This window comes from Phocoena phocoena, chromosome 3 (assembly GCF_963924675.1).
Source record: "Phocoena phocoena chromosome 3, mPhoPho1.1, whole genome shotgun sequence".
NCBI classification, from domain to species: Eukaryota; Metazoa; Chordata; class Mammalia; order Artiodactyla; family Phocoenidae; genus Phocoena; species Phocoena phocoena.
Genome location: NC_089221.1, coordinates 95,634,144 through 95,661,880, shown reverse-complemented (window position 1 = coordinate 95,661,880; position 27,737 = coordinate 95,634,144). Strand labels below are relative to the sequence as shown.

The following is a 27,737-nucleotide window of genomic DNA, read 5'->3' as shown; positions in this document are numbered from 1 at the left end:
TTTTGGCAAGGTTCTGCAACAACTTTGGCAGCCCTAGCACTTCCCTGGCCCAATTATGCTGTGTCTCGACCTGACTGGCTTGGTGATCAGAGCAGGGGAGGCAAATCCTGAGGAGGGTGCATGTTAACCTGCAAGGCAGAAGCTTCTGCATCCTCTCCAAGCAAGGAGGAGGAAGGGACTGAGTGGTAGCTTAACGGGAAGAAGTGGGCTACTTCTATAGGTCCGTATCCAAGACTTTTGCCCTGACCTTGGCTTAGCAGACATGATGAGGCTGGAATCCAATCTTCTCTTGAACTTTGCCAATCTTACAGTTAAGGCCTGGGCCTGATCCTCAGCTTTTTCTGTCCTCCAGCTGCAAGAGATGAAAGTCTTTTTATATGTTGTTAAGAAGCCCTTCTGGTCTTCATACATAGCCTTTAATTGGTAATTAATCACCCTCAGCATTTCTCTAATGGAATGAATGCCTGTAAGAACAGCCATCCAATTCCATACTCTTCATAATTACTAGTTCTCTTATATTTCTCAAATGCCTGGACACTGTCCCTACCAAGGCATTCCCAGTTCACCATCAGTGAAAGTTTCAACAATTACACTGCTATGGCATGCTAGTGGTGAACCATGCTCCACCTGCCACCAGTAACATGGTCTTCTGTTGCCAGCCTGCCAGTGGGTGGTCCAGCTCCAAAATCTCATTTTGGAATCTGCTTCCTCAGACCATTCTTGGCTCTAACTGTTTTAGATGGGCTTCCCTGAAAACCAGACTGAGACAGTGATTTGGATGCAAGCTAATCACTGTGATATGCCATTGGGATCAAAGCCTGAAATCTAAAGGAAGTAGGATGAGGCAGAGGGAAGAGTTAAACTGCAATGCAGTCATGACAAAGGCTTTAGCTGATCCCATGGGTAGCACTGGAGCTGGGATGGCCTTTCCGAGTTGTCCTGCCTTAGCCAAGTGGGTTGGGCTTTTATAACTTGGATGTAGGACGTCTTTGTTGAGGAGTCGTGACTTCAGGTGAAGTAGCTCCCTTCAGCTGGTGGCAATTCTCAGCAACTCAGCTGAGCGCTCTTAGCCACCAACATTGCCAGCAGCTGAGGAAATGAGTGCTTCAGTCCTAAAGGATGCATGCCAGAGCATCCACTACAGGCACCGAGGCACCTTCTCCTCTGCTTTACCCCAGAGTCCACATGCACAGCCTCGGAATTTTAAAATATCACCAATACCAGGATTACAGAAAACAATTTAATTTGGGGGGTGGGCAGGGAAGGTCTTTTAGTCTTGAGTGGTGTATAGTCAAGAGTTTTAAAGTCATGTGAAGCAGTTCCCCTTTGGGTGATTATGCCACCAACTCATCACATAGTTCAATTTATCTGCTTTGCTTTTAATTTTTAGGGGTTACTTTTTTAAAATTTAAGTTTGATCACTAATTACTTAAAATATTTACAAGGTTTCAAAACAAGGTACATTCCAAGAAGTCTATCTTCTATCCCCACACTTCTGCCGTTTCCTCCTTCTCACTATATATATATGTTGTATATATGTGTATGTATGTATGTGTGTATATATATATATATATGGTTTATCCTTTCATTTAGAAGTACACACACACCACTCACTCTCCCTTTTTCTTAGATAACTGGTAGAATACTGTGATGGTTAATTTTGTGTGTCAACTTGACTGGGGCACGCGAGTGCCCAGACATTTGGTCAAACATTCTGGGTGTTTCTGTGAGGGTGTTTTTGGTTGAGAGTAACATTTAAATCAGTAAACTGAGTAAAGCAGATTGCCCTCCATAATGTGGATGGGCCTCACACAATCAGTTGAAGGCATGAATAGTATTAAAAGGCTGACCTCTGTCCAAGTATGAGAAATTCCTCCTGACTGACTGCCTTCAAGCTAGGAAGCTTATAAGTCTCAAGGTCTGCAGGGTGAGTTGACAAGCTGGAGACCCAGAGAGCCTAAGATGGAGTTCCAGTCCAGATCTGAAGGCTGGAAAACCAGGAGAGCTGATGGTATAGTTCCAGTCTGAAGGCTGGCAGGTTTGATACACAGGATGAACCCATGTTTCAGTTCAAGACTGAAGGCAGGAAAAAGCCAACATCCCAGTTTGAAGGCAGTCAGGCAGGAGGAATTCTTTCTCACTTGGATGAGGGTCAGCCCTTTTATTCTATGCAGGCCTTCAACTGATTGGATGAGGCCCACCCACATTAAGAAGGGCAATCTGCTTTACTCAGTCTACTGAGTTAAATGTCAATCTCATTACACACACACACACACACACACACACACACACACACACACACACACACTACTACTACTACTGGTTCTGGAGAACCCTAATACACATACCATCAATATACTTTTTTCCATTTTGATTGTTTTTCACTTAACATTTTATACTAGGGATCAATTTTCAGCAATATAGAGAGATATTTTTCATTTTGATAGCTTCATAGGACTCCATAATGTGGATGTAATCCAGCTTTTCAACCAATCTCCTTCTAATGGACATTTGGGTCATTCCAGTCTTTTGCTATTACAACTAGTGTGGTAGTTACAATAATTTATTCAACATTTCCTTACTGGTGGGCATTTAAGATATCTCCAGTTTATTATTGTTTTATTTTTAAAAGTTGATGAAATAATTACCTTTGTATATAAAGATATCCAGTAATGCTAAGAGAATAGAGAGTTCCCAAAGTGAGTCACAGGGTATGTATGATATGTGTATTTTTGATTTTTAAAAATTTTCACAGAACTTGGCACATTCTTTTTTTTTTTAGGTTACAGTAAATTACATTCCCACGAACAATGTATGACAGTTCTAATTCCTCACATCCTCTCCAACACTGGATACTGTCACCCCTTCTAATTTTTGCTAATATGACAGGTGAAAATAAAATCTAATTGTCCTTTAAACTTGCATTCCCTGGCTACTACTAGTGAGATTAAGCATCTCTACATATTTAGTGGTCACTGAGATTTAGTTTTCTATGACTTGCCTACTTCTGTCATCTGCACATGACTGGGTTTACTTTTTCATACTAGAATATAGTAAAAGATGAAACCCTTTTGACTATTTCTTGAGGTTAAAGTATGATCCGGCCCAGAAGTTTCCCTAATTTTGGTACATTCTAACCAAATCAAAACTTAAATCTTTCCATAATCCACCCCCACCCCCCAAAAAAAGGGAAAAGAGAAAAGTGTGGTACTGCATATATGTCCATGAGGACAGGGACTTGTTCACCTGGCACATTCAAATGACTGAAGACCAGGGACCTCCCTTCTGCTTTGTATAACCTTCCTCTAGGACTTTTATACATCTCTGAACTGATGGAAATCCCAATAATCACAGACTGAGTTTCCTGTTGCCTCAGCAGGATGGGGCTTAGCGTCAGATTAATTTTATTTAGAACAAATAATGACTTTTCTTACACCCCAGAGCTTGGAGTAAAATTCATACATGCCACACATCTAAGGAAATGTTTCAAAAAATAATATTTGGGGAGGGAGGACTAGAACTAGAAGGAAAACCTTAGTCCAACTGGAAGAAGAATCCCACTCATGGATCCCAAGATAAGATTAAATAAGAAAATGTGGGCAAATTATGAGAAACCAGAATATGAGAGTATTAGGACTTAAGAAAGTTTTGACTTTGGGATGAAACAAGTGGGGCCCCAAAGGGTTTTGTGTTCAAAAGCAACTAAGTATTTGCTATGAAATTATTTTTCATCATCTCAGCAAGAAGGGATCAGATGCAAGACTTAAACCTATGTGTGTAAAACAGATTTTGCAATTTCTCAATATGGATTTTATAAAAAGATTTGTCATCTCCCCCTCCAGATCTCATCCTACACAATATACTATGAGATACACTACTCTTGACTTGTGAAATAATTGAGTTTTAGAATAATGAGGTTCTGAATATTAAAAATGTAAGTATAAATTAAATAAATCAACATTAACAGCTGCTTAACAGTGATAAAATATATTTTTATTTACTTCGTTGAATCAGAGGGTCATAAAAAAAATTATTGCTAAAGTAGATACCAGGCAAACAGAATGGTGCTTTAGAAGTCCAGTTACCTTGGAGTTTATTTAAACTAAGAGAAAAAGGTCATAATGTTTTCATGCAATACATACTTCGTTCTTTAAATAACAATTCTGACAAATAACAGAAAGAATTAAGGAATGCTGTATTTGTGATCCATACAAAACACCAACATTTTGGGTTATACATAATTTAAAGAAATGTCCCAAACACTTTTCAAAATACTGTAGTAGCCAATACATAGAGGCATGCCTTAGGTGGCCATAGGAATGCAGTTTAGAAAATAAAGGAAAAAATCACACTGTAACTACTCAAATTCTTCAAAATCACTGAGCAAGAAAAGCAACAATGAACTTCCATACTGATTTTACATAACTTCTATACAGTACCTTGACTTAAATCCAAGAGCAAAAGTTAAGCCTCTCCTCCTCTATTTTTGGTAAACAACTGCATGGTAAACTTAGATGACATTTCCCCCGGATTTTACCTGGGAGTGGCCTTTTAAATTTTTTATTTAAAAGAGGGCAGGTTTGGCACTTTTATACTGATGTCACCAATGTTAATATTTCTTGGGATCTCAGGAAGATTCATATTCTTTACAGCTGATACAGCACGGGCTGGAGCTCCTGCTAAGCCAGCCTGTATACAGAAGCAAATAAAAGAAAAAGAAAATGTACAGCTCAGGTGTAGCCCATCAAAAAACACTAAAACTGGAGGACAATGATAAAAGAGTTTCATAAAACAAGCTTAGAGACCAGATGGTAGTTTGAATTGGTATGGAATGGTTACTTTGAAATACTAATCTATAAAGAGAAAACAGTTGACACCTTAAAAAATACAGTGAATACATGCAATGATAACAATGTAAAGATTTAAATACAAATTAACCTGTGCTACGGAAACATCACACACAATATTCAAATGACAAAGCTAGATCTTCACCTATATTTTGATTTAACTGACTTATGATATAAGCATAAAGCATATTTTACATTAGTTTCCTTATTAGACATCTCTTGCAACAACTCTGATAGATTTTGGGTTTTTGCTTTTCAACTGTCATTTATTATTAATATATGCTGTGAAATAAAAACTGAAAGTAATAAATCATGTTCGTTTAGTTTCTTAGGGCTAAACCCTTAAAACATTTCAAAACAATGAAGTTTTTAAAAATTATTTTTTAAAATTGTAGAGGCTCTTCTAAACTTTTCTAGGAAAGTTCTAGGACATTTAAAAAAAAAAATCAGGCTTTTAAAGTGAAGCCGTCAGGACTTCCCTGGTGGTCCAGTGGTTAAAACTTTGCCTTCTAATGCAGGGGGTGCGGGTTTGATCCCTGGTCGGGGAGCTAATATCCCACATGCCTCGCAGCCAAAAAACCAAAACATAAAACAGAAGCAATATTGTAACAAATTCAATAAAGATTAAAAAAACATAATAAAGTGAAGCCTCAATCCAAAGAGAACGGCTCTGCCTAAAAATGAAACTGCAAGAACAGGATCAATCCAACCCTTCAATGAATTGGTAAAAATATAATGATTAAAAAAATTTTGTCATATGAAGTAGATTCAACATATGTTCAGTTTACAATATACAAATTTAGAGAAAGAAGAGCATAAATGCAAAAGGTAGGATATATATAAATAAATGAATTCTAAAATTTCCAATACCATTAGTGTACAATATTTGGCTTTCATCTTAGTTGGAAAATTTATAATTTTTGAAATAATTTTGAGGGAAAATATGCTTAAAAATAAAGAAAAATGGGGCCTCCCTGGTGGCGCAGTGGTTGAGAGTCCGCCTGCCGATGCAGGGGACACGGGTTTGTGCCCCAGTCCGGGAAGATCCCACATGCCGTGGAGCGGCTGGGCCCGTGAGCCATGGCCGCTGAGCCTGTGCGTTGGGAGCCTGTGCCCCGCAACGGGAGAGGCCACAACAGTTGAGAGGCCCGCGTACCGCAATAAATAAATAAATAAAAAAATAATAAATAAATAAAGAAAAATGCATATATATCACTTTTCTCAAATAGCTACATCAACAGTCTTCATATTTTTATGACTTAATTTATATACCAATTAGATTTCAGCAACTTTTATTCAGGTTATGTAATAAAGCCAACAAACACATGTGAATTCAGTGTCATACATTATCTTGCACAAAAGCAATTAAGTAACAAAAACAAATCTTCTACTTTGCTTAGATTACATATATGAGACAGTGTCCATGGAATCAGAAAGATTAGTTTTAATGTCCCTTTTTGTAATTTAGTTTTTTTCTCTCACGTAATCCTACCTCTTTTGTTAATTAAAAAATAATAATAATAAAGCTGTTACCTGAGAAAAATCTTGACTGATACAAAATAGGCCAGTGTAAACTATATGCTGAATAAAGGATACAAACATTGTTAAGCAATGAAATAAAAGCCATAGATTATCAAGTTAGAATTGGAAATAATAGAAAAATCAGTAAAATAGTATTTAATAATATATAGTCCACACAGGCAATGATAAGGGTGATATGGATGAAAAACTCCATACCCAATTAAAGACTGAATAGGGTTGGAGAATTCAATTTTTATAATTTAATGGAGTGTAGTTGTTTTTGATGTATAACTAAAAATTTGACTGACCTCTACATTTATACCTACCTGAAGCAATGCAGTTTTTGTTATACCCCACCTCTCTCCAACTGCCCCCCAAAAGATGTTGGAGATATAGATGAATATTATTTAGGGTAGCATGAATCATATTCAAAAGGATCTTTAACTTGATCTTTTCAAGTTCAGTGTTTAACTCCCAAAATTTAGAATGGTTTAGGATCAGAGAAGACTAATTCAAAGAGCTTCCTTTTGCTAGGAAGTATGTTGTTTGCCAAGGGAACAAAAATTATTTTACAAACTTACAGATAACCTGGAACTAAGTATCATTTTTCCAGTAGAAGGATTTTATAATTTTTCTGATTAAAAAATCAATTTGCCACTATTGCTACTTTGGAATTTCTATACAGGGTGCTAATTATGAGTAGGCTATAGAAAAGTAATGACAAGGTATTTAACTATAAACATTTTAAAAGGCATGAATTATTAGAGGATTTTATTATTGAGAAAAAGAGAGAAAAGGTAGGGTGTGTATGTGTGTGTCCATCTGTTTGTTTTACTGGATGCTATGGTTAACATTTATAAGTAGTAAAAATACTTTTTTTAGTATTAAATGTCATTGTCAAGAAGCCTTCTTTTCCATAATACCCTATACCATGAGCAGCTAAACTAAAGAATAAAACTTCATCCTGTTAAATGTCATTAGATTAAGTCGTTTCTTTGTGACCACAGATGGTGTTGACTGTTAGCTGCTAATGAGAATACATAAAGTCAATATAGCAATTGATTTCAACAGCATACATGTGCCAAATTCATATTATGTAAAACCAAAAGAAGTTTCTAAGTCAACAAACTACAATTTCTCTAAACATAAGCAGCAAGCCATAGACATGCAAAGGATGGTAACTACTCAGAACACGCAAATGAATCAAGAGAATCAAATTATTTCTCAAGCATGTTCAATACTTTTGTGTAGTTATGTCACAAATTTAAATGATAGTAAATTTAAAAATTGTAATGTGTACTTCAATTAAGTTTTAATTAAACTAACATTTTAAGAAATCAGATTCTTTAGAATATAAAATGTAAAGAAAAATATGAGAAGGACTGTTGATCGCTATTCAGATGCTTAAATGAGCTGTCCATGTTTATATACAAAAACTCAGGGCTTAAAAAAAAAAGACTTCATGTCACTCAGGTAGTTAACACCAGAACTGCTATAAAACACATTTCAGTTTCAGACTTCCATGAACGTGAAGTCTGAAACATTTTTATTAAAGAATAAAATGTAAAAGAGGTAATTTGCCATTAGGAAATCAGTTTGCCAACACAAAGGTATAAAGGAATTTTCATCTTAGTTAAGATTTCTTTTTAGTAGGATATACTCAAAACAAGATAACTTTCATTAAACACAATTTTTTTGAACACTAAAATTTACAGAAATTAAGTTTACCTGACTTGTTGGTGGTATGTAAATTTTAAATGTAAAAATAAGATACTTCTGACAGTACAGCATAGTTCTTATAGATTTAAGATTACACAGTTGACATAAAGGAGAAATAAAAAGAATGAAACCCTACTGGAGAAATAACTTGTTTCCATCTATGTTGTTATACTTGAGCACCACCATGGCAGGTAAACTGCAGCAACTCCACTAACAAAAACAAATACATGAATCCAAAGCAGTTAAGAGTATGAATCAGATGGAAGAATGAAGTACAGCATATAAAAGAATGGTCATGTTTTCTCTCCCATGAGATTAAATAAATTAACAGAATTAAGAGAAAGAAAACAAAATGAAGTCTGCAAGTATACCAAAATGAGGCCAAACAGAAGACTTATACAGACATACTCTCAGAAATTTCAAGCACTTGAATCACAAAGATAGTAATGGATGGATATGATTTGGTTTTGATTTTGTTTTTAAATTGCCAGACCCAAAAATAAACAAAATATGTGCAAGCGAAACTGAAAAAGCAGCATTACTAAAACATATTTCAAAGAATCCGAAGACTCCCTTTTCCTCATGCAATAAGCAATTAGCTTTCTCCAAGGGAAAAGGAAAGAACCTAGATATTTACTTCATCTAACACATAAAATTTCCTACCATCTTAAAATATTTTTTCAAGCTTGATATATAGCATAATAAGATGGTAGTTGAAATAATTTGTACATACTAAAACCTTTACCCACCCATCCTGCTGGAAGTTGCTATATGCACATTCATAATTTTGACCTAACAGCAAAGTGAAAGAACATCAACATTAATAAACACAGTATTAAATGGTTTCAGACTCAAAATCATTAACAAAATAATGGCAGGTTTTGAAAGCATGCTTTGAGCAGAATAGAAAATGTCAATATTTGAATTTCTGAATTTAAGGCAGAATAACTTTTAAACTGGGGACAGGCTTGCTCTTTGCTTTAAAGGCAGTGCTTTAATACTGCAATTATAAACAGATTAGAAATGCTGATGACGGTCCTCTAGTAAGCAAGAACTATGGCATTTTATGAAAATTTTTATCAAAATGAGAATATTAAAAAATTTTTAAACCTTTCAGTACTAGTCATTTTATGTAATCTTAAATTACAGTTTTAATTTCTAGCATAGGATTTACCTGTGTGAAATAAATATAGCAGACCGATGTCATTTATGGATTTAATATAAATAGTTTTGACCCTCACAAGTGACCTCAAGGGTCCTCATCATAATTTTGAATAAGAGAGTAACTGTGTGTCAAAGTAGAGGGGCAGAACCAACTCACAAGCTGACTTTCCAACATCTGTATCTTAGGGCTGCTTTTCTTGTTATCTATCTTTGAAAATAGATACTTGATTAAAAAAAAAAAAGCAAATTACTAGTTCTAGTGATGGAAGTTATAAGACCTAAGTGATTGATGGTTCTTAGAAAAAGCAATTTAACATAAATTAAAGACTGGAACATAGAAACTAGCAGTGATTGAGATCAATGGAGTAAATGAGACCATTACATATTTTCTATTCCCAGGATAAAGTAATACAGATCCAGGGTCCAAAAGTGGTGTCCCTAGCTTCATGATACATAGCCCACTAACTTGGGATAAGAAATTGTAAAGCTACCTGTATGTTGCTGCTTCTTAAACACATCCAGAACGTAGTAATTTAGTGTCTAAGAAGCAATGCCAAATTCCCAGTGGCATTTTTCTAATTACTAAAGTGGTTAACCTAACTTGTTAAGTTTACACATTTTTTCCTTGCATGGCACTCAATAAAGTATTCTCATTTTGAAATTTTTAAATGGAAGTATATGAACATTTTCATTTTCTTGAAATGTTTTTGTACAAAGAAGTTGTTCATCACCGTCTCTACATGGAAATGTTTAAAGAGTAATTCACACAGGTAACTTATGGTGTGAAAAATGCACAGGAACTAGCAGACAAAATTTAGTTTTGTACGGCTAGGAGTCTATTTAAAACATTTCCAAGTTTTGCCAATACGCTTTGCAAAAATTTTCAGGGTTTACAATACCTTATTGAGTCTTACTATGATATGCTTGGATATCAGAAGGTTGCTACAGTGAAAATACATTTTATTTTGGTCAATATATTTAATTCCATGTTTTAGAGTATTTATTTCTATTTTAGAAGATTTCTGATCTTACTTTTTGTTGGCTACTTCTAATATTCACCTGTTAGTCAAAACTGCAAAAGCAATTGTTAAGACTTTGGAACTGAAAACCATTAGGTCCGGGGAAGGGGACTATTTAACAGTCACTGTTCTAAGCCTTTACCAGTTCCCACTTTGTATGCTAATCTCTAAAGGCTCAGCTTTTGGTTTTTAAATTCACAGCTTCCAAAACCCAGCATACAATTTTATGTTAGAATCCTAATTTAGAAACATGGGGGAAAAAAATCTGTGAGAGTTAAATTAAGGTTCTGCCATATGATGCTAAAAATAAACTCTGATTTACATACAAAGTAAATTGTCATTTCTACAAATGTAATTTGTCAGTTAAATGACAATGTTTTAAAAAAAAGAACAAAAAAACTTAAACTTTCCTTTTACAATGCAGGCACACAAAACAGAACAAACATGACATCAATGATATACTAGTAAAATACACTAAGTCCAATAAAAGATGAATAAACTACAAGGAGAAACTAGAATGGAAAATAGGCTACAGGGACTATATGGGTTCATTAACACAAAGAATTTTTGAGTCTGGCCTAAATAATTAATTGCCTTTGACATCATTTTGCTTTCCCTTTGTTAAAATACATTTTTCTCAAAGTCAGCAATACCTTGTCTACCTGTCCTGTCTGGGAGATTGAAAGATAAAGGTCTGTAAGAGAGAAGAATGGAAAGAGCTAGAAAGATCAGGATGTTCGGAAAAAAGAGGACTGACTTTTAAAAAGTAGTGACTAAATTCAGACCCATTTATTCATCTTGAAAATCACATGAAATACATAAAGGCTACCAAGTCTCCCCAACCCCACCCCTCTACCTCCACCCCCAGGGAGTCCTTTTACTCCTAGGCAGATTCCTGAGTGCCTCTTACACTTCCCCCAAATCCCACCAACCTCCCAGCTTAAATCCTCCTTTCCCAAGATCCCAATGTTATAGTAAACCATTTATCTATCAAAGCAGGATAGATGAAAATATATTCAGCGCATATCTTTGCTTCTCGTCTCTTTAAAGATCTGGGTGATCTTTGCTTCTACCTGTCTAGGTAATGGGAATTAAACTGGTTCACTTTTGACTGTTACCAGAAATATACTACTTTTAAGATAAAATAATAAAATCTTTGATTTCTGACAAAGTAAAGGCGACTCGATACATCCATGTTATATTTTAAAAGCTGTATCTTAATTATATCCAGGCTTCTTAAAAGATAAATGATATTCTAAACATTACTTAAATTAATTTTTAAAACATGATAAACAGGTCTTTTCATCAATCATGGTATTCTGAACTTTAAGATTTGCTTTGTAGCTTTTTGCTTACATAATACATTTTAACTAAAATTTTGTAAGAGTAAGATTAATAAAAGCTTATAGCTTGCTCTCAAATAATTTTGGATTATTCTGCAGTCATATATTTGGTAGATATAACCAGTTTAAATAACATGGAAAAGGAACCCATATGAAAACTCTTGACATTTCACTGCATCTGGAATAAAGCTGGTAGCCTTCCAAACACACTTAATATATATGAAAATTTCTGAAAAATTACATAAAATCAACATTATTTCAACACAATTTCTTAAAGTATGATCAGAACTGTATGGCTTCACCGTGACTCAAAATCCTACTTTATGAGGAAAATATTAGCAGACATCACACATAGAGAAACACTTGATAAACATATGTTAGTTTATCCATCAGATTTAAAACATACTTTTTTTGTAAAGGAGAAAAAGAAAAACTAATTTGGTAGCAGATAACAATTGATTATACATGTTAAAAGACAATCAGTGGATGAAAAACAAATATTCACCAGTATTCAAAACCATTTTAAATAGCATGTTTAAATAGCATGTTTCTGTTAAAGGACTTTAAGATATAATGTTCTTATAACTATTTCCACTAAGAATGTAAATTCTTTATTTTACTGCTCTTTATAGATAAAAAAAAAACTGGCTCATTAACAAAGTTTTACTGGACAATCAAAAAGCAAATATCCATTATGTAATTATTACAGGTCCTTCATGACTTCTGTCAATATTATATACAGCAAACCTAAGGAGGAAAAGGTGGGCAGGCGGGAGGAAGGGCACCACCAATGGAAAGGAGTTAAATACCTGGAAATGTGATAATTCCAGACAAGAGGTCGATATATTTTTACAGATGATTACATGGAATTCACAAATTACCACATATCCACTCATTTTAGACTAATTATTAATGGATTGTATCACTGTCTGTCTCTTGGCATTTAAAATCTATAACCATATAGTTTTGTAAAGCAAGGTTCAACAGACATAAATTTCAAGTTATCATTTTAAGACTTTAAAAACTATAGCTTAGTGTTTATGGTAAACCTTTTGCCATATTGAACAATACACTGCAAGCCAACTCTAGTAAATAATATTCTTAGCCCTTTTCCTTGTCCTAAAACAAGATTTTCTCTATTAATCTAGTTTGTTTTCCCTTTTCAAAAATCAGTATTTTAAAAATTGGCTGTAGAACACACAAAATATATACAATTACTTAAAAAGAGTCATAATTTTAAGCTCTTCCCCATTACAACCTTCTCCTTTGGGAAACCAAGGAGGATGATAACTTGAGATAAAGAGAAATTAAGGACTATTTTAATTTAAAACAGAACATTGGAAAATGTTTTTATACAAAACTTCAACTGTTTCTAATCCTCAGATTTCAGATTTATCCACCATCCTGTGTTTCATTCCATTCCAATGAGCACAGCATTTTAAGCTGATCTTTTGAAAAGCCAACAAGATAAAAATTCTTCAGAACTCACCTGTTGTAAATTAATGCTAGCATATTTTTAATATCTTTCTGCTTTTATAGTAATATTTACTTTAGATCAACCAAATAACTGTACTAATAATTATAAATAAAATTAGTTTTCTGCATTATGACTATAAATACCAAAGGTAAGAATATCCTCAAACATGTGTAGTATTGAATGAGATATCAAGACTATTCATCTTTCTAAATTTCTGTATAGCAATAAGAAACAACCAAAATCATGTAAACTTGAGAGGCTCAGCTACAGCACCTGGTACTGATATTCAGCCTTGTTATTGAGGGAAGAGTCATACAATTCTAAAGTAGAGTTTTACAAAAGGCTAAACTGCTGGTTGGTCTTCATTCACTCAATTTAGCAGCACAAAGTTAGCTGTATATAACTAACCAAATCTTTCTCTTCTAGAATGCAATAAAAGCCATGAAAACGTGTATCATTATATGGAATGTATGATTTAGCTAACTTGTCAGTGACCTTTGGGAAGGATCCAGAATTAAAAGATTAGAGCATTGAATTTCTTTTTTCAATGTGCACTCAGGCCTACTAAGCACCCATTATAACATTACTTCCTTATGAGAATTCCATTTTCTCTCCTTTCCTTTTGCAGAAATAGTTTTATAAAACACTAAATTTATATATCTTTAGAAAACCAGTTCTAAGACCTCCTTGATAATTAATGATTAAGGTTTAATAACAAATATTGATTGCATTATTCATAATTTCTTTTTTAAGCAACAAGAATTGGGAATTTTATTCATTACCCAAAGCAATTACGACTGTGGCTAAAAGAATACACAAAACTATTTGGTGGGTAGTGGTCACAGAACATTTAACATACTAAAATGTGTATATTCCACTTCTTTTTAAAATTGAATAAGCATACCAGCTGTACCTAAAGGGTGATACTGAAGGACAAACAGTGAAAGCTACAAATCATGCATAATTTATGATCATGCTTACTACCTTCATTAACTAAAGCACTTTCCATTCTTACCTCAGATTTCTCCAGTTTATTTTGTGCATCAATTTGTGTAACAATCTCATTCATGTTGGTCTCCAATACCATTCCCCCCATCACCATTTCTGCAAGAATATTGTGAACCTAAGAAAGAAAATTCACTATAAGAATGTTTCATGATCCCAGTAATTTTTCTTTCAAATACTGCTGTTTTATGAGCTGTAAAACAAAAATAATTTGGAGTGAAGACTCATAATACACTTATGTCACTACTGTGAAGCCTTAGGCAATTATACAAACCTCTTTAAATCTTAGTTTAATGAGCTGTAAAACAGAGATAATAATAGTATCTCCTTCACAGACTGATGGAAAGATTAAGTGAGGTCAGTGGCCATGGAAGTGCGCAAAACAAAGTAAATAATCAATAAACATTAGCTACCATGATAGTATCAGGATTAATGCTAAAAAAAAAAAATGACCCATAAGGGCCTTTTATACCTGATTCTTAGTCTGTAATTATTAAGTTGTTTTATGCTCAAGGTACTCAATGAGGCTATGTGGCATTCCTACAAGCTCTAGATTTAAAATGAAGTAAAAGTTTCATTATATCATAGGTACTTTAATAACGCTTTTACCCCAAAGCCCTCTCTATATATCTAATTACTCAGATTTTTTATGATCAAATACATCTTACAATGACAAAAAACAACATTTTCCATTGGGGAGAAAAACTATAACCCAGGTGTTTTGTCATAAGGTATTTTACTGGATCAAAAATCACCAAGTCAAAGCTGGAGTGTCACAGAACAGTATACTGTGCTATAATTTTTAAAAAGCAATGTGGCAGCATTAAGAATGGAGACTCTGAAATTAGAAAGGTATAAATACTGACTCTATCACTTATTAGTTGTATACCCTTCAGAAGTTAGTTACTTGACCTCTCTGTTACCTTATCTGTAAAAGAGAGGTAGAAATAGTATGGGTACCTCATAGAATTATCATAAGGATTAAATAAATTCAAGTGAAGCACCTAATAGGTGCTTAAAAAATAAAACCTAATAGGTATTTTAAACAAAAACTTTTAAAAATTAAATATATAATTATACTGTTTGATTTTCATTCCTTTTTAAGTTTTCATGCAAATGTACTCATGATTTTTAAAATTCCTATTATTTATTAATGTTTCATTTTGGAAAGATGGACACCTCACATACCAATTTTGAAGAATTACAGAAATTACTTTTCCTTAGCAAACAAAACCAGAAGCTACAATTGTTTTAAACAATAGTGCTAAATATCATCACTTCTACTACTATCTTTTCTGTTACTAGATACCATTTATTAAAACTCTGTTTTGATGCTGCACTTACAGTATCTGATTTAATTCTCACATTAACCTTTGTTACAGCTGAGAGAATAAACCAGCTCACTCAAGACGCATAAGCTAATATGTGGCAAATCAATGACTCAAACCTAAATCTGAGTGATCCAAGTCCAATACTTTGCTTTCTTCTGTTAACAATAATAAATGAAATTGATACAGCAAATCATAATCTACGAAAATTCAATTAAAGGTCAAGAAGATAACTAGGTGATAAAATAAAATTCCCTTATAATAGCTAATAGGTACTGTATGCATAAAAAGTGTTCAGAAAGAAAGGCCATGGCTAGGGGACAGAGATTCATTAAAACTTCTGTTTTAGCAGTGGAAATTCCTCTTTCCTTTTTAAAACAAATTCTTATGCAATAGCGTGACTTATATGCTGATAGAAGTGTAACAACTCCACCACCCCCGTTTTGCTCAGGCTTTCTTATGGGTTCATCCCTACATATACATTGTACTATTGCCTTTCGAAACATCTCAGAACACAAGCACTAGATTGGTGGAAACTACAGATTTCAGTAATACTGAAATATCTACCAACTTTAGAGGTAACAAAATATGGGCAGCCTACAAATGTGGGTCGTATGTAAGAAATTCTAAGAAATGAATGTAAATTTGTCCTTAAAGTAAAAATAATTCCTATGAAAGCCAGTTCAGATCCAGAAGACACAGAAACTAGTATTGAAGGGCCTGTGAGCTAAATTCTTAAACATAATCTCACTTATTATAAAGATAATAAATGCCTAAAGAGTGTATTCTCAGTGAGGAGGTACAACACGTTACGTAGAAATTTAAGGAGAGGGCTTCCCTCGTGGCACAGTGGTTAAGAATCCGCTTGCCAATACAGGGGACACGGGTTCGAGCCCTGGTCCGGGAAGATCCCACATGCTGCAGAGCAGCTAAGCCTGTGTACCACAACTACTGAGTCTGCAAGCCACAACTACTGAGCCCATATGCCACAACTACTGAAGCCTGCATGCCTAGAGCCCATGCTCCACAACAAAGAGAAGTCACCACAATGAGATGCCCACATAAAGAGTAGGCAACAAAGAGTAGGCCCTGCTCGCTGCAACTAGAGAAAGCCCACGCACAGCAACGAAGACCCAACGCAGCCAAAAATAAATAAATAAAATAAATTGAAATAAATAAATAAGAAATTTAAGGAGATAAACATCGTGGGAATGAGAACTATTAATTGGGAGGCTACTCCAATACTATTCAGGTTATGGTGTCCAAAGTAAGGTATGTCACATGAGGAGGGGAAATTAAGAAGGTGAACATGTCTACTGATAGAAAAATTCATGTTCCAACAATTGAGAAGAATTTTTGGCAGACTTAATATGAGAAAGAGGATGATAAAGCTCTGCTTTTAGCTTAGCCCTAACTCATATGGTTGACATATTTCAGTATTTATAAATTTTACTTAAAACAGATTTTTATGGAAATAAAAGGGTAACAATTTGCTTATAATACAACTCATCTACTAAACTGCTTTGATGTTCACCAAAAAGTTCAACGAGTTTTCACTCTCTCTTATGAATTTTTATAGGTATTTAAGTGTTTAAAAAGTGACAAATACCACACTAACTGTATTTTTGCCTTTTTCTTCTGGACATAGACCGTAACTTCTAAATTTCATTTTTATTTTTTTAAATCACAATATAAGCCATACAGAAACTTATATATAAAAATAGTCTCTACCATCCTCTGCTTCTGTTATTAGGTCCCTCTAAAGATAATCACAGTTAATTGTATCTTATATATCCTTCTAGAAAACTTGTTATGCATATACTTGTTATATGTGTGTGTGTATATATCTAATGTACACAAATGAGATCACATTGCACACATTATTCCCACAGTTCTACAAGAAAATAAAGATTGAATTGTCGGTGCTTTGTGACCACCTAGAGGGGTGGGATAGGAAGGGTGGGAGGGAGGGAGACGCAAGAGGGAAGAGATATGGGGATATATGTATATGTATAACTGATTCACTTTGTTATAAAGCAGAAACTAACACACCATTGTAAAGCAATTATACTCCAATAAAGATGTTAAATGGGGAAAAAAAAAGAATGACAAAAAAACCGACTGAATTGAAAGTTAGAGGCAAGAGAAAATGAGCATTATGAGTTAATAAAATAATAAAAGTTACTGGAGGCAGATATATGTACAAGAATAAGAATGATCAATGAAACTGTTGGTAAGAGCAAAGAAAAATACAAAACTAAAACGGTGAATCTACACTATTATCACACACCTAAAAATGAGAAATATACAGATTCCTCAGAAATATTGGTAAGTTATTAAATGAACAAATGAGAGGAACAGAACGATATCTATAATATGGTCCCACTGAGGTATACTAAAAAAATTACACACACTTGGATATACCCAGAAAAATTTTGGAAAGCACGAAAATAATTAGAAAAAAAAAGACTTTATTTTTTTAAGAGCAGTTTTAGGTTCACAACAAAATTAAGAGGAAGGTACAGAAACTTTCCCATACATACAGCCTGGCCTCTGACATGCACAGCTTACCCAGAGTGGTAAATATATTACAACTGATGAACCTACACTGACACATCATAATCACCCAAAGTCATAGTCTACCTCAAGAGCTCTCTTTTGGTGGTGTACATTCTATGGGTTTGGATAAATATGATATATACCTACCATTATGGTATCACACAGAGTATCCTAAATATCCTCTATGCTCCACCTATTCACCCATCCCCCTCCCTCCCCAAGCCTGACAACCACTAATCTTTTCAGTATATGCATAGTTTTACCTTTTCCAGAATGTCATATAGTTGGAATCACACAGTACATAGCCTTTTCTGATTGGTTTCTTGCACTTAGTAATATGCATTTTAAGGTTCCTCAATGTCTTTTCATAGTTTGATAGTTCATTTATTTTTAGCACTGAATAAAATTCCATTGACTGAATATAACACAGCTTGTTTGTCCATTTACCTACTGAAGGACATCTTGGTTGCTTTAAAGTTTTGGCAACTATGAAAAGAGTTGCTATAAACATCCATGTGCAGGTTTTTGTATAGACATAAGTTTTCAACTCTTTTGGGTACATACCACAGAGCACGATTGCTGGATTGCATGATAAGAGTATGTTTAGTTTTTTAAGGCATCGCCAAACTGTCTTCCAAAGTGACTGTATCATTTTGCATTCACACCAGAAATGAATGAGAATTCCTGTTGCTTCACATCCTTACCAGCATTTGGCGTTGTCAGTATTCTGGATTTTGGCCATTCCAATAGGTATATAATGTGCTGCAAATATTTTTTAATAGATAGTAGTTGCCTAAAGAATGGGATTGGAGGACTGAGGAAGAAAGGAGACTTAGCTTTCTTTCATAGTTTTTGTTTGTTTGTTTGTTTATTTGTTTTGAAAACTTTTAACATGAGCATATATTACTTAAAAAAAAAACACCTTCCTAAAGAGTAAGAGAGATCATTCAGGGAACAATATTAAAGGCAATGGCCATGTACCTATTTAAGTTATTTATTTATTTATTTATTATTATTTTTTTTTTTGCGGTATGCGGGCCTCTCACTGTTGTGGCCTCTCCTGTTGCGGAGCACAGGCTCCAGGCGCGCAGGCTCAGTGGCCATGGCTCACGGGCCCAGCCGCTCCGTGGCATGTGGGATCTTCCCGCACCGGGGCACGAACCCGTATCCCCTGCATCGGCAGGGGACTCTCAACCACTGCGCCACCAGGGAAGCCCCTATTTAAGTTATTTAAGAGGTAGCTCAAAGGTGTTGAATATTTGTTAGTGATAAGAGAAGCACGCCACTTTTTACATGTGTTAAACAAGAAGTCTTTTTATGTGTCAATGCAGAACCTGAGACTTTGGCTTAAAACTACTGTAACACATAAGATTAAGTGGTCTCTATATTATTTTATTATTATTTACAAAATATTATAATGCACACAGTTGGCATCTAATAAATATTAGATGCCAACACTTCTTTCTTCAAAATCATTTATCTCAATTATCTTAAAATTCAAAAGTTAAAAGAACACGGCATTTTTTGTACTTAGTCTAACTACCCCATCAGTAAACCATATTTATTAAATATTTACATACAGTGCTTAGAGACAGCAGCATCTTAGTTGAGTAAAGCCTACATAATCATTGGAGAGTAAATGAAGATTAAATCAAATACATTTCACTTTTTACTGTTTTGTTTTTTTTTTTTTTGTCACACTGCACAGCATGTGGGATCTTAGTTCCCCGACCAGGGATCGCACCCACCCTCCCTGCATTGGAAGCATGGAGTCAACCACTGGATCACCAAGGAAGTCCTACATTTCACTTTTTAACAGTTACAGGTCAACCAGGCAGAACCGAGCATCTAAAAACAAAAAAATGAAAGGAAGTCAAATTACATAGAGCCCTTTCTATGGATTGTCACTTGTTTTCAAAGAATAAAGCTACTTTGCTATAATTTATGCTAGAAATGAGGTCCTTTGCACCAAACATCTTTTAATTTGACTACATTAATATCTTACTACAGGGGTGGTCAAGTAAAATATGGCATATACGTTCTACACAATATTTCACTTAAGAATAAAGCTGATACATATATATTGATATGGAAGGATCTAAAGAGAGATGAAGTTAATAGAGCAAGGCATAGAACATTATGTGAAATAAAAACATGCTTTATCACTCACTGAACCAAGAGAACTATGCATATCTTTGGAAACATATAGAAAGAAAGTCTGGAAGCCTACCTAGACAAACTATTAAGAGAAATTACTTCACGGAAGTGGGGTAGCGGTTAATAGGTATAAGGAAGGGGACAAGGTAAGAAGAACTTTCATGTTTAATCATATAGCCTTCAGTACTATTTGACTTCTTTGTTTCAAGAAATTTAAGTATTATTATTGTAATTTTAAAATAATAAAATATATGAATAACACTGTAATGTTAATGGTTTGTGTCTGTGAGACAGACAAAGACACAGACACAGGCAGACAGACACCACACATCTTCCTAAAACAATTACTTGAGGACTGGGGTAAGGACATATTCTTCACATAACCCTGCAAAGTGTTAAGCACTCAATAAATATTTTGTAAAATGTGTTTTGCAAGGAACACCTCCCTCTTCTCCTCTTGAAAAAGAACACTGAACAGGAGTTTTAAAAGGGGTTGAAGGGGAGGCAAAGCAGAGTTATAAGTCTACTCTAAAGACCATAATACTGTAAGAAATGTTTTTTTTATTATTAAGAAAATAACCGATTTTGATGAAATGACACCTTATTTTAAATATGTTAGCAAATTTCCATTTATGTACCTGTGGGTCATACTCTTACTAATTTGATAATAAAATGTTAATACATGTATTTTCTAATAAAAATTTAAATAATGTACCTCAAGTAATCTATTAATACCTGTATTTATAATTCTAAATGGTCTAAACCTCACTTCATATTTTGATATTTCTTCAAATCTAAGTACAATTGATCATAAAAAACATCATTACTTTACATACCACTGAAAAGGAAAAGTGCTGACAATTAAATTATGACAAGCAGCCAACCTCACTGCCTCAACCCCGCCAGGGTAGCGGCCAAGCAGAGGGCTGTTGGGGGCAAGGTACGCATGGGGTCTTCAGATGCCTGCCTCCTACCCATCTGCTGTTGCCAGACCAGTGGGAGGACAGAGCGACCTACTCCACTGCTCTAGGGACTTTCCTGGTGGTGCAGTGGTTAAGAACCCGCCTGCCAACGCAGGGGACACGGTTCGAGCCCTGGTCTGGAAAGGTCCCACATGCCGTGGAGCAACTAAACCTGTGCACCACAACTCCTGAGCCTGCGCTCTAGAGCCCATGAGCCACAACTACTGAGCCCTCGTGCCACAACTACTGAAGCCCGCGTACCTAGAGCCCATGCTCCGCAACAAGAGAAGCCACCACAAGAAGAAGCCCGTGCACCACAACAAAGAGTAGCCCGCACTTGCTGCAACTAGAGAAAGCCTGTGCGCAGCAACGAAGACCCAATGTGGCAAAAGAAAATAAATTAAAAAAATAAAATGTAACTACCAGAAAAAGTAAAAAAAAATTATGGCAAGCTATAGAATTGTAAATGCATACTGATCTCAAAAATGTTAAAATGTGAAAGAAAATCAGCATTTTAGAATCAACAAAGTATGATATTTTCTTGTCATGCTTTAGCTCTATGGGTATTTATAAATAAAAGCTATAATGAAAAAATTTAAGTAAGAAAATGGATGTCTTTGGGTTTTACTGGAGTCACTACCAACATTTAAAAAAAGAAGCTTAGCTTCAGAAATACATCCTCTCAAAATATATTTATCAGAACTTCATTAAATCTAAAAATATATTAAATTTTTGTATAATTATTCTCCAACAGGATAGCTGAAATATCAAAGTGTTATATAAGTCAAAACTTTCACCTGGGGACTTCCCTGGTGGCACAGTGGTTAAGAATCCGCCTGCCAATGCAGGCGACACAGGTTCGATCCCTGGTCCAGGAAGATCCCACATGCTGCGGAGCAACTAAGCCCTTGCACCACAACTACCGAGCCTGAACTCTAGAGCCAGCGAGCCACAACTACTGAGCCTGTGTGCCGCAACTACTGAAGCCTGTGCACCTAGAGCCCGTGCTCCACAACTAAGAGAAGCCACTGCAGTGAGAAGCCCGCGCACCACAATGAAGAGTAGCCCCCACTCGCTGCAACTAGAGAAAACCCGCATGCAGCAATGAACACAGCCAAAAAATCAAAACAAAACAAAACTTTCACTTGATAATATCATTAACCTGAAGAAAGTGTTTGCTAAGGAAATAATGAGTGCTACAGGTATGTGGATATCTTGAGATTGATGCAGTTGAGCAGGTTCTCCTGCTAAAGAGCATAATCCCCACACAAACTTCTCTCTTCTTTAATATTATATCATGAAAGAGAAGTCTAAAGTATGACAATTTTGTAAGTAATTTTGAAAGGAATTAAGAGTATATTTTGTTAGCCATCAAAATTTTGATAAAATTTTCAAGACAAAATAGAAAGGTTAAGTATATAACATACTTTAACATACTATAATATACTAATAATAATGAGGCATTTGTTAATTGCTGACCAATGGAAAGCAACAGTGGTATAGTAATTTAAAGCAACAGGTAAAGGAATTCCCTGGTGGTCCAGTGGTTAGGATGCAGTGCTTCCACTGCAGGGGCACAGGTTTAATCCCTGATCGGGGAACTAAGATCCCACAAGCCGTGCTGTGTGGCCAAAAAAAAACAAAAATAAATAAATAGAGTAATAGGTAAGAGTGATTCTATTTTGTTACACAATGCATTTTATACTCACACTGAATATGAATGTTTCAAATCGGAAAATTCAAAATATTCAAGTCTGAAAAACTAGAAAGCTGTTCTACTTGCTATTCTATATTTTGGGTTGATTATACAGAAATCCTTTTTAAAGGCTGCTTATCATAAGGGTCATGAATGCTCATTAAAAGACCTTAGGGGCTTCCCTGGTGGTGCGGTGGTTGAGAGTCCGCCTGCCGATGCAGGGGACATGGGTTCGTGCCCCGGTCCGGGAAGATCCCACATGCCGTGCAGCAGCTGGGCCCGTGAGCCATGGCCACTGAGCCTGTGCGTCCAGAGCCTGTGCTCCACAACGGGAGAGGCCACAACAGTGAGAGGCCCGCGTACCGAAAAAAAAAAAAAAAGAAAAAAGACCTTAAAATATTCCTGGCTTACGTGTTATTGTTGACTTGTATTTTAATGCTACAATTTTTTTTCATTTTAATCTCATAAGTACTTTAAGAGTCAATGTTCTTTTATCCTTACCCACAAATTTACTTCTTTCTTTGCTCTTCTTCCCTCTTCAACTCACTCCTTATATTTCAGATTTCTTTCCGTGTAAATTGCCCTCTTTAGAATTTCCTTTAGTCCAAAGGCTTGCTGGTTGCAAATTCCCTCATTATTTCTCAAATAATGTTTGTATTTCACCCATAATCTTGAAAGATGGTTTTGCTAATTTTAGAACTACAGTTGACAGTTACTTTCTTTCAACACAACATCTTCTAACTTCTGTGGTTGCTGTTGAGAATTCACTTCCCAGTCTGACCACTGCTCTTGTGAAAGTAATATGTCTTTTATTTCTGGATGATTTTAAGAGCTCTCTCTCTGCTATTCAATTTTACTATCATTAGTCTATGTGTAGATTTCTTTTTATTTATTCTGCTTGTGATTCTTTTATCTGTGGATTGGCATCTTCCATTAATTCTGGAAAATTCTCGGCCATTAGATACTTAGATATTGAATATGCCTCGTTCTTTCTTTTTCATTAGATATTTCTTGCTCTATCTTCCCTGACCTGTAAACTATATTTCACATTTTCAGGCTTTCTTGTCCTTTTATGCTGCATTATGGACAATGTATTCTACCTTTCTATTTACTCAGATATATTTATGTTTAAACCCATCCACTGAAAATTTTAATTTTGACATTTTTCTCTTCTAGAAATTTCATTAATTTCTTTTTCAAATCATCTAAGTTTTTAAAAAGTACTTTTATTTACTGCAATTTTTTTTATCAGGTTTGACTTTCTAACAACTTGCTCAGTAGAAGGGGGGTGCCAAGCATTTGACTAGTGCTGGCAGGTGAGGGTGAAGCCCTGCATGTCTGGCTTTGAATGGCCCAGCCAGGAGCTGGGTTATAGAAAGGAAGGATTAAGCAAATTAAGTAAATGCATCAACAATAATACAAATAATAGGAATGAGAATAATCTCTCACTGTCAGAGAAGTGCAGATATGGAAAAGATGAAGGCTAGAATAAATTCTGTAGAGTTGCACTAGACGCTGGGGTATTAAGAAGAACTCAATGATTTTTAATATATATAAAGATATAGAAATAGGCAGGTGTGTGTACATACATCTATTTCCTAGCTTGGTTCACTGAGAACCAGAAGTAATAATCACACCTCTACCAACTAGCATACATGTTGCTAGGACTGTCATTTCTATACATCATCATCCACTAAAAGGAACCTTACAGAGAGAACACTAACATGAGGGCTAAGGCAAAAAATATATAAGATGCTCTGCCCATAGAAAAGGTGGAGAAACAATGATCAACCTCATAATTACAAGCACCTCCATCCAGACTATGATTTCTCCATACCATTTCCCACTTAAAAAAAAAAAAATCAGGGCTCCTAGAAGGAATGACTGATAACATATCTAGAGCCGGAAATAAATAAAGTGAATCTGGAACACCTAGTTGTACCAGAACACAAAGCAACTATCAAAGTCATGGAGGGGGAGAGGGGTCATGTCAAAAGAACCCAGAAGACAACGTGAAGGGGTTCCCCCACTGGCCAAAGACAGGGCAATTTGAGCATCAAAAAGAATAATATCCACAGTGGATTAAAACAAATCAATTATGTTAAAATTCGTATGTCACAAGGGTACTAAAAAAGAAATTCCATGATCACTTCTGGTGACTACTGGGGAACCAAATGTTATGGAAACTGGTTAATAAAGGGAAATACTCTAGAATTTATCCTGTCTTTCCTATATACGCTGTACTTTTTTTTTTTTTTTTGCGGTATGCGGGCCTCTCACTGTTGTGGCCTCTCCCATTGCGGAGCACAGGCTCCGGACGCGCAGGCTCAGCAGCCATGGCTCACGGGTCCAGCTGCTCTGCAGCATGTTGGATCCTCCCAGACCGGGGCACAAACCCATGTCCCCTGCATCGGCAGGCAGACTCTCAACCACTGCGCCACCAGGGAAGCCCCAAAGCTGTACCTTTTTAAACTCATCATCTCCGACTTTTAATGGATTGTTTCATTCAATTCACACTTACTATACTGAATAATACATTTATTTTAAATAATTTCCCTTTCCCCCAAAATTGGTTGTCTTGATCAGATTTTATTTATATTATTTCCCCCTTTTAAATCAGAGATTCTACTGTTTATAATTTTTATTAATGAAAACTATCTCTTTCCTTGCTCTTTTAATCAAATATGACTTTATTCTTATTTGTAAAATATCAAGTCTTTCTACCGCTGAGATGCCTTGTTTTCCTACTAAATGCTCTGTTATTCCCTACTCTCCTTTCCCCCAGGTGGTAACAGCTTCAAAATACTTTTATAATACATGCTAAATACTTCATATTCTCTTACCTTTTCCTTCATGTTTTCTATCTCTTAATCTTTCAATTATATGCTTTGAGATTATTTCCTGCATTCATCTTCTATCTGTAATTCAAGCCTCAACTGTGACCATTCTCTTCTTTAAACTCTGTAGTTTGAAAACACATTTTTAAGCCCCAGGAAGACCTTTTCGGATTGCATCTCCTTAAGCACTTTTTACCATTTTAAAATTTCAAGTGTTCACTGATCTCCTGTAGTAGTTGTTTTTCACGGAGCATATGTTCTGATTGTTCAGCCTGTTCCTCATCTCTCTGTTGAGATGGCATTCTTTTTTCTCTGTTGGCTCACTGGTACTTAGGTGTGGTTGCTGAGATACTCTTAATGGTTAGAGTTCTTCAGGTGGTGAAAGGAAAAGGAGACTCTCACTCTGTATCCTGTGGTTTAAGGATAGGCTATCAAACTCCTTAAGAGGGACTGGGCTAGAAGAAACCTCTCCACTCTCACTCTTAATTCTTCATTCTCCTGGCCTGGAGGGTAGGAAAGACACTGAGGCCTCCAATCAGATCTCCCTTACCCTGATCTTTTGGGGGATGGGGGGAATGCAGGGAGGAGTAGACAGAGCACTTCTATAGCTGTCCATACATGTCATACATGCTCCAAACCAAGCTCTTTATAAATCCTTAGCTCTTTCATCTTTGCCCCGGGATTTGATGCTGTGCTGCAGTAGTGGTGACAACCTGGGGCTGCCCAATTAAAGCCACAGTGTTCAGGAAATGGGCAGGAAACACAGTTGCGCAAATAAGCAGATCTTCCCAGCAAACCCACAGTGGCCATGCAGTATAAGTAAGAAATAAACCAAGTTACTCATATTTTAGGTGTTATTACCACAGCATAACTTAGCTGTAATAGAGTCTGACTCCATTTTTGATGCCTGCCTGCTGACAGCTTTCAAATCCCACTGTTCTCCCTTCCTCTTCTGCCCACATGTGGGCAAGTTGATAAGAAAGTCCAGGTGCTCCTTCCTTTGCACTGGCGGGAAGTTTAAATTACACAAGACCTGGCCTGAATGTGGAAACCCTCAACCCAGCCCTACCCCCTAACCACATAAAACCCCAAGATAGTCGCTGTTCCTTGTTTTCCCCCGAAAAGCTTATTATGTAAATGATAAACCTTTTCAGATCAGATCCTCTTGGTGTACATGTGGTATCTTCAGTCTCTACATCCAAATCAATTTTGGGCAGGGGGTGCTGTTCCACTACTTCAGGGTGACTACAAATATTAGCTTATGTGACTGATACACAAATTAGTACTTGAAGGTTTGTAATGAGAAACTGATAACAATCACAATAAAGGAAAAGACACTGACTTAGGGGTTGGGCAGTAGGCCACATGGAAACTATTATATTGCAGGCTAGAAAGTTAGTGATCCATGCTTGTAGTGGCAAAACATTTGGCAAAACTATCACGTGTGATAGTCTGAAAAGCAGATCAATTTACCCATGAAAACTCTTTTCTCTCTGACATAAAAACTGATGATTTTCCAGATACTGGCAGCTTTGTCACCATGGATTCCAGACTGACAGCATGTGGGACATGATAAACATACTGTGTGAATCAGAAATACTCTGATATTGTTACCGCAGCATAAACTAGCCCATCCTGACTGATAACAAAAGGGGTATTCTTTACAACTTCCTCCTTCCCTCTATCCAAGTGTAGTATAACAGCACACAGAGGACTGCGTACAAAACTCTGTATTTGCTCCTAGGAAGAAATGAGTTGAGCTATTTAGGAGATCTCTGACTGTTGGAAGGTCCAGGGCTGCTTGAAAGTTGAAAACAAGCCTACTTTCATAGAAGGGCTGAAAACAAGACTAGCATTGTTTTAGACAGAGAGTACAGGGACAGGAAGTGTCTATTTTACTGGTCTCTAACTCTTGTTATACTGAAGTTTTTTTCTCATTGCATTGAAAAAAAATTAAAACAAGAGTTTAGGCCAGCTAATTCTAGCAGGTTTCAAAACAGTGATACACTGTTGTGTGAAATGAACAGGCTATACAGACTACATATGTGGTCCTATTTTTGATTTTTTAAAGACATATTTGTTTCAGTACTCATTTGTACAAAA

General features: G+C 35.6%; 1 protein-coding gene across 8 annotated transcripts in view; it reads right to left on the bottom strand.

The window, feature by feature from the left end:
* Positions 1-3,971: 3,971 nt before the first annotated feature.
* AP3S1 (adaptor related protein complex 3 subunit sigma 1) overlaps positions 3,972-27,737 on the bottom strand; it is a 70,495-nt gene continuing 46,729 nt past the window's right edge. For 2 of the 8 annotated variants that reach the window (XM_065873129.1, XM_065873130.1), the window contains 2 exons: positions 14,106-14,213; positions 3,972-4,689 (listed from right to left, as the gene is read on the bottom strand). In XM_065873129.1, coding sequence (XP_065729201.1) covers positions 4,561-4,689; positions 14,106-14,213 — 237 coding nt within the window. In that variant the 3' untranslated portion in view covers positions 3,972-4,560. Of the gene's footprint in view, positions 4,690-6,380; positions 6,429-10,928; positions 10,965-14,105; positions 14,214-27,737 lie in introns of those variants that run through there. The other 6 variants (XM_065873131.1, XM_065873133.1, XM_065873132.1 and 3 more) reach the window with 4 other exon arrangements.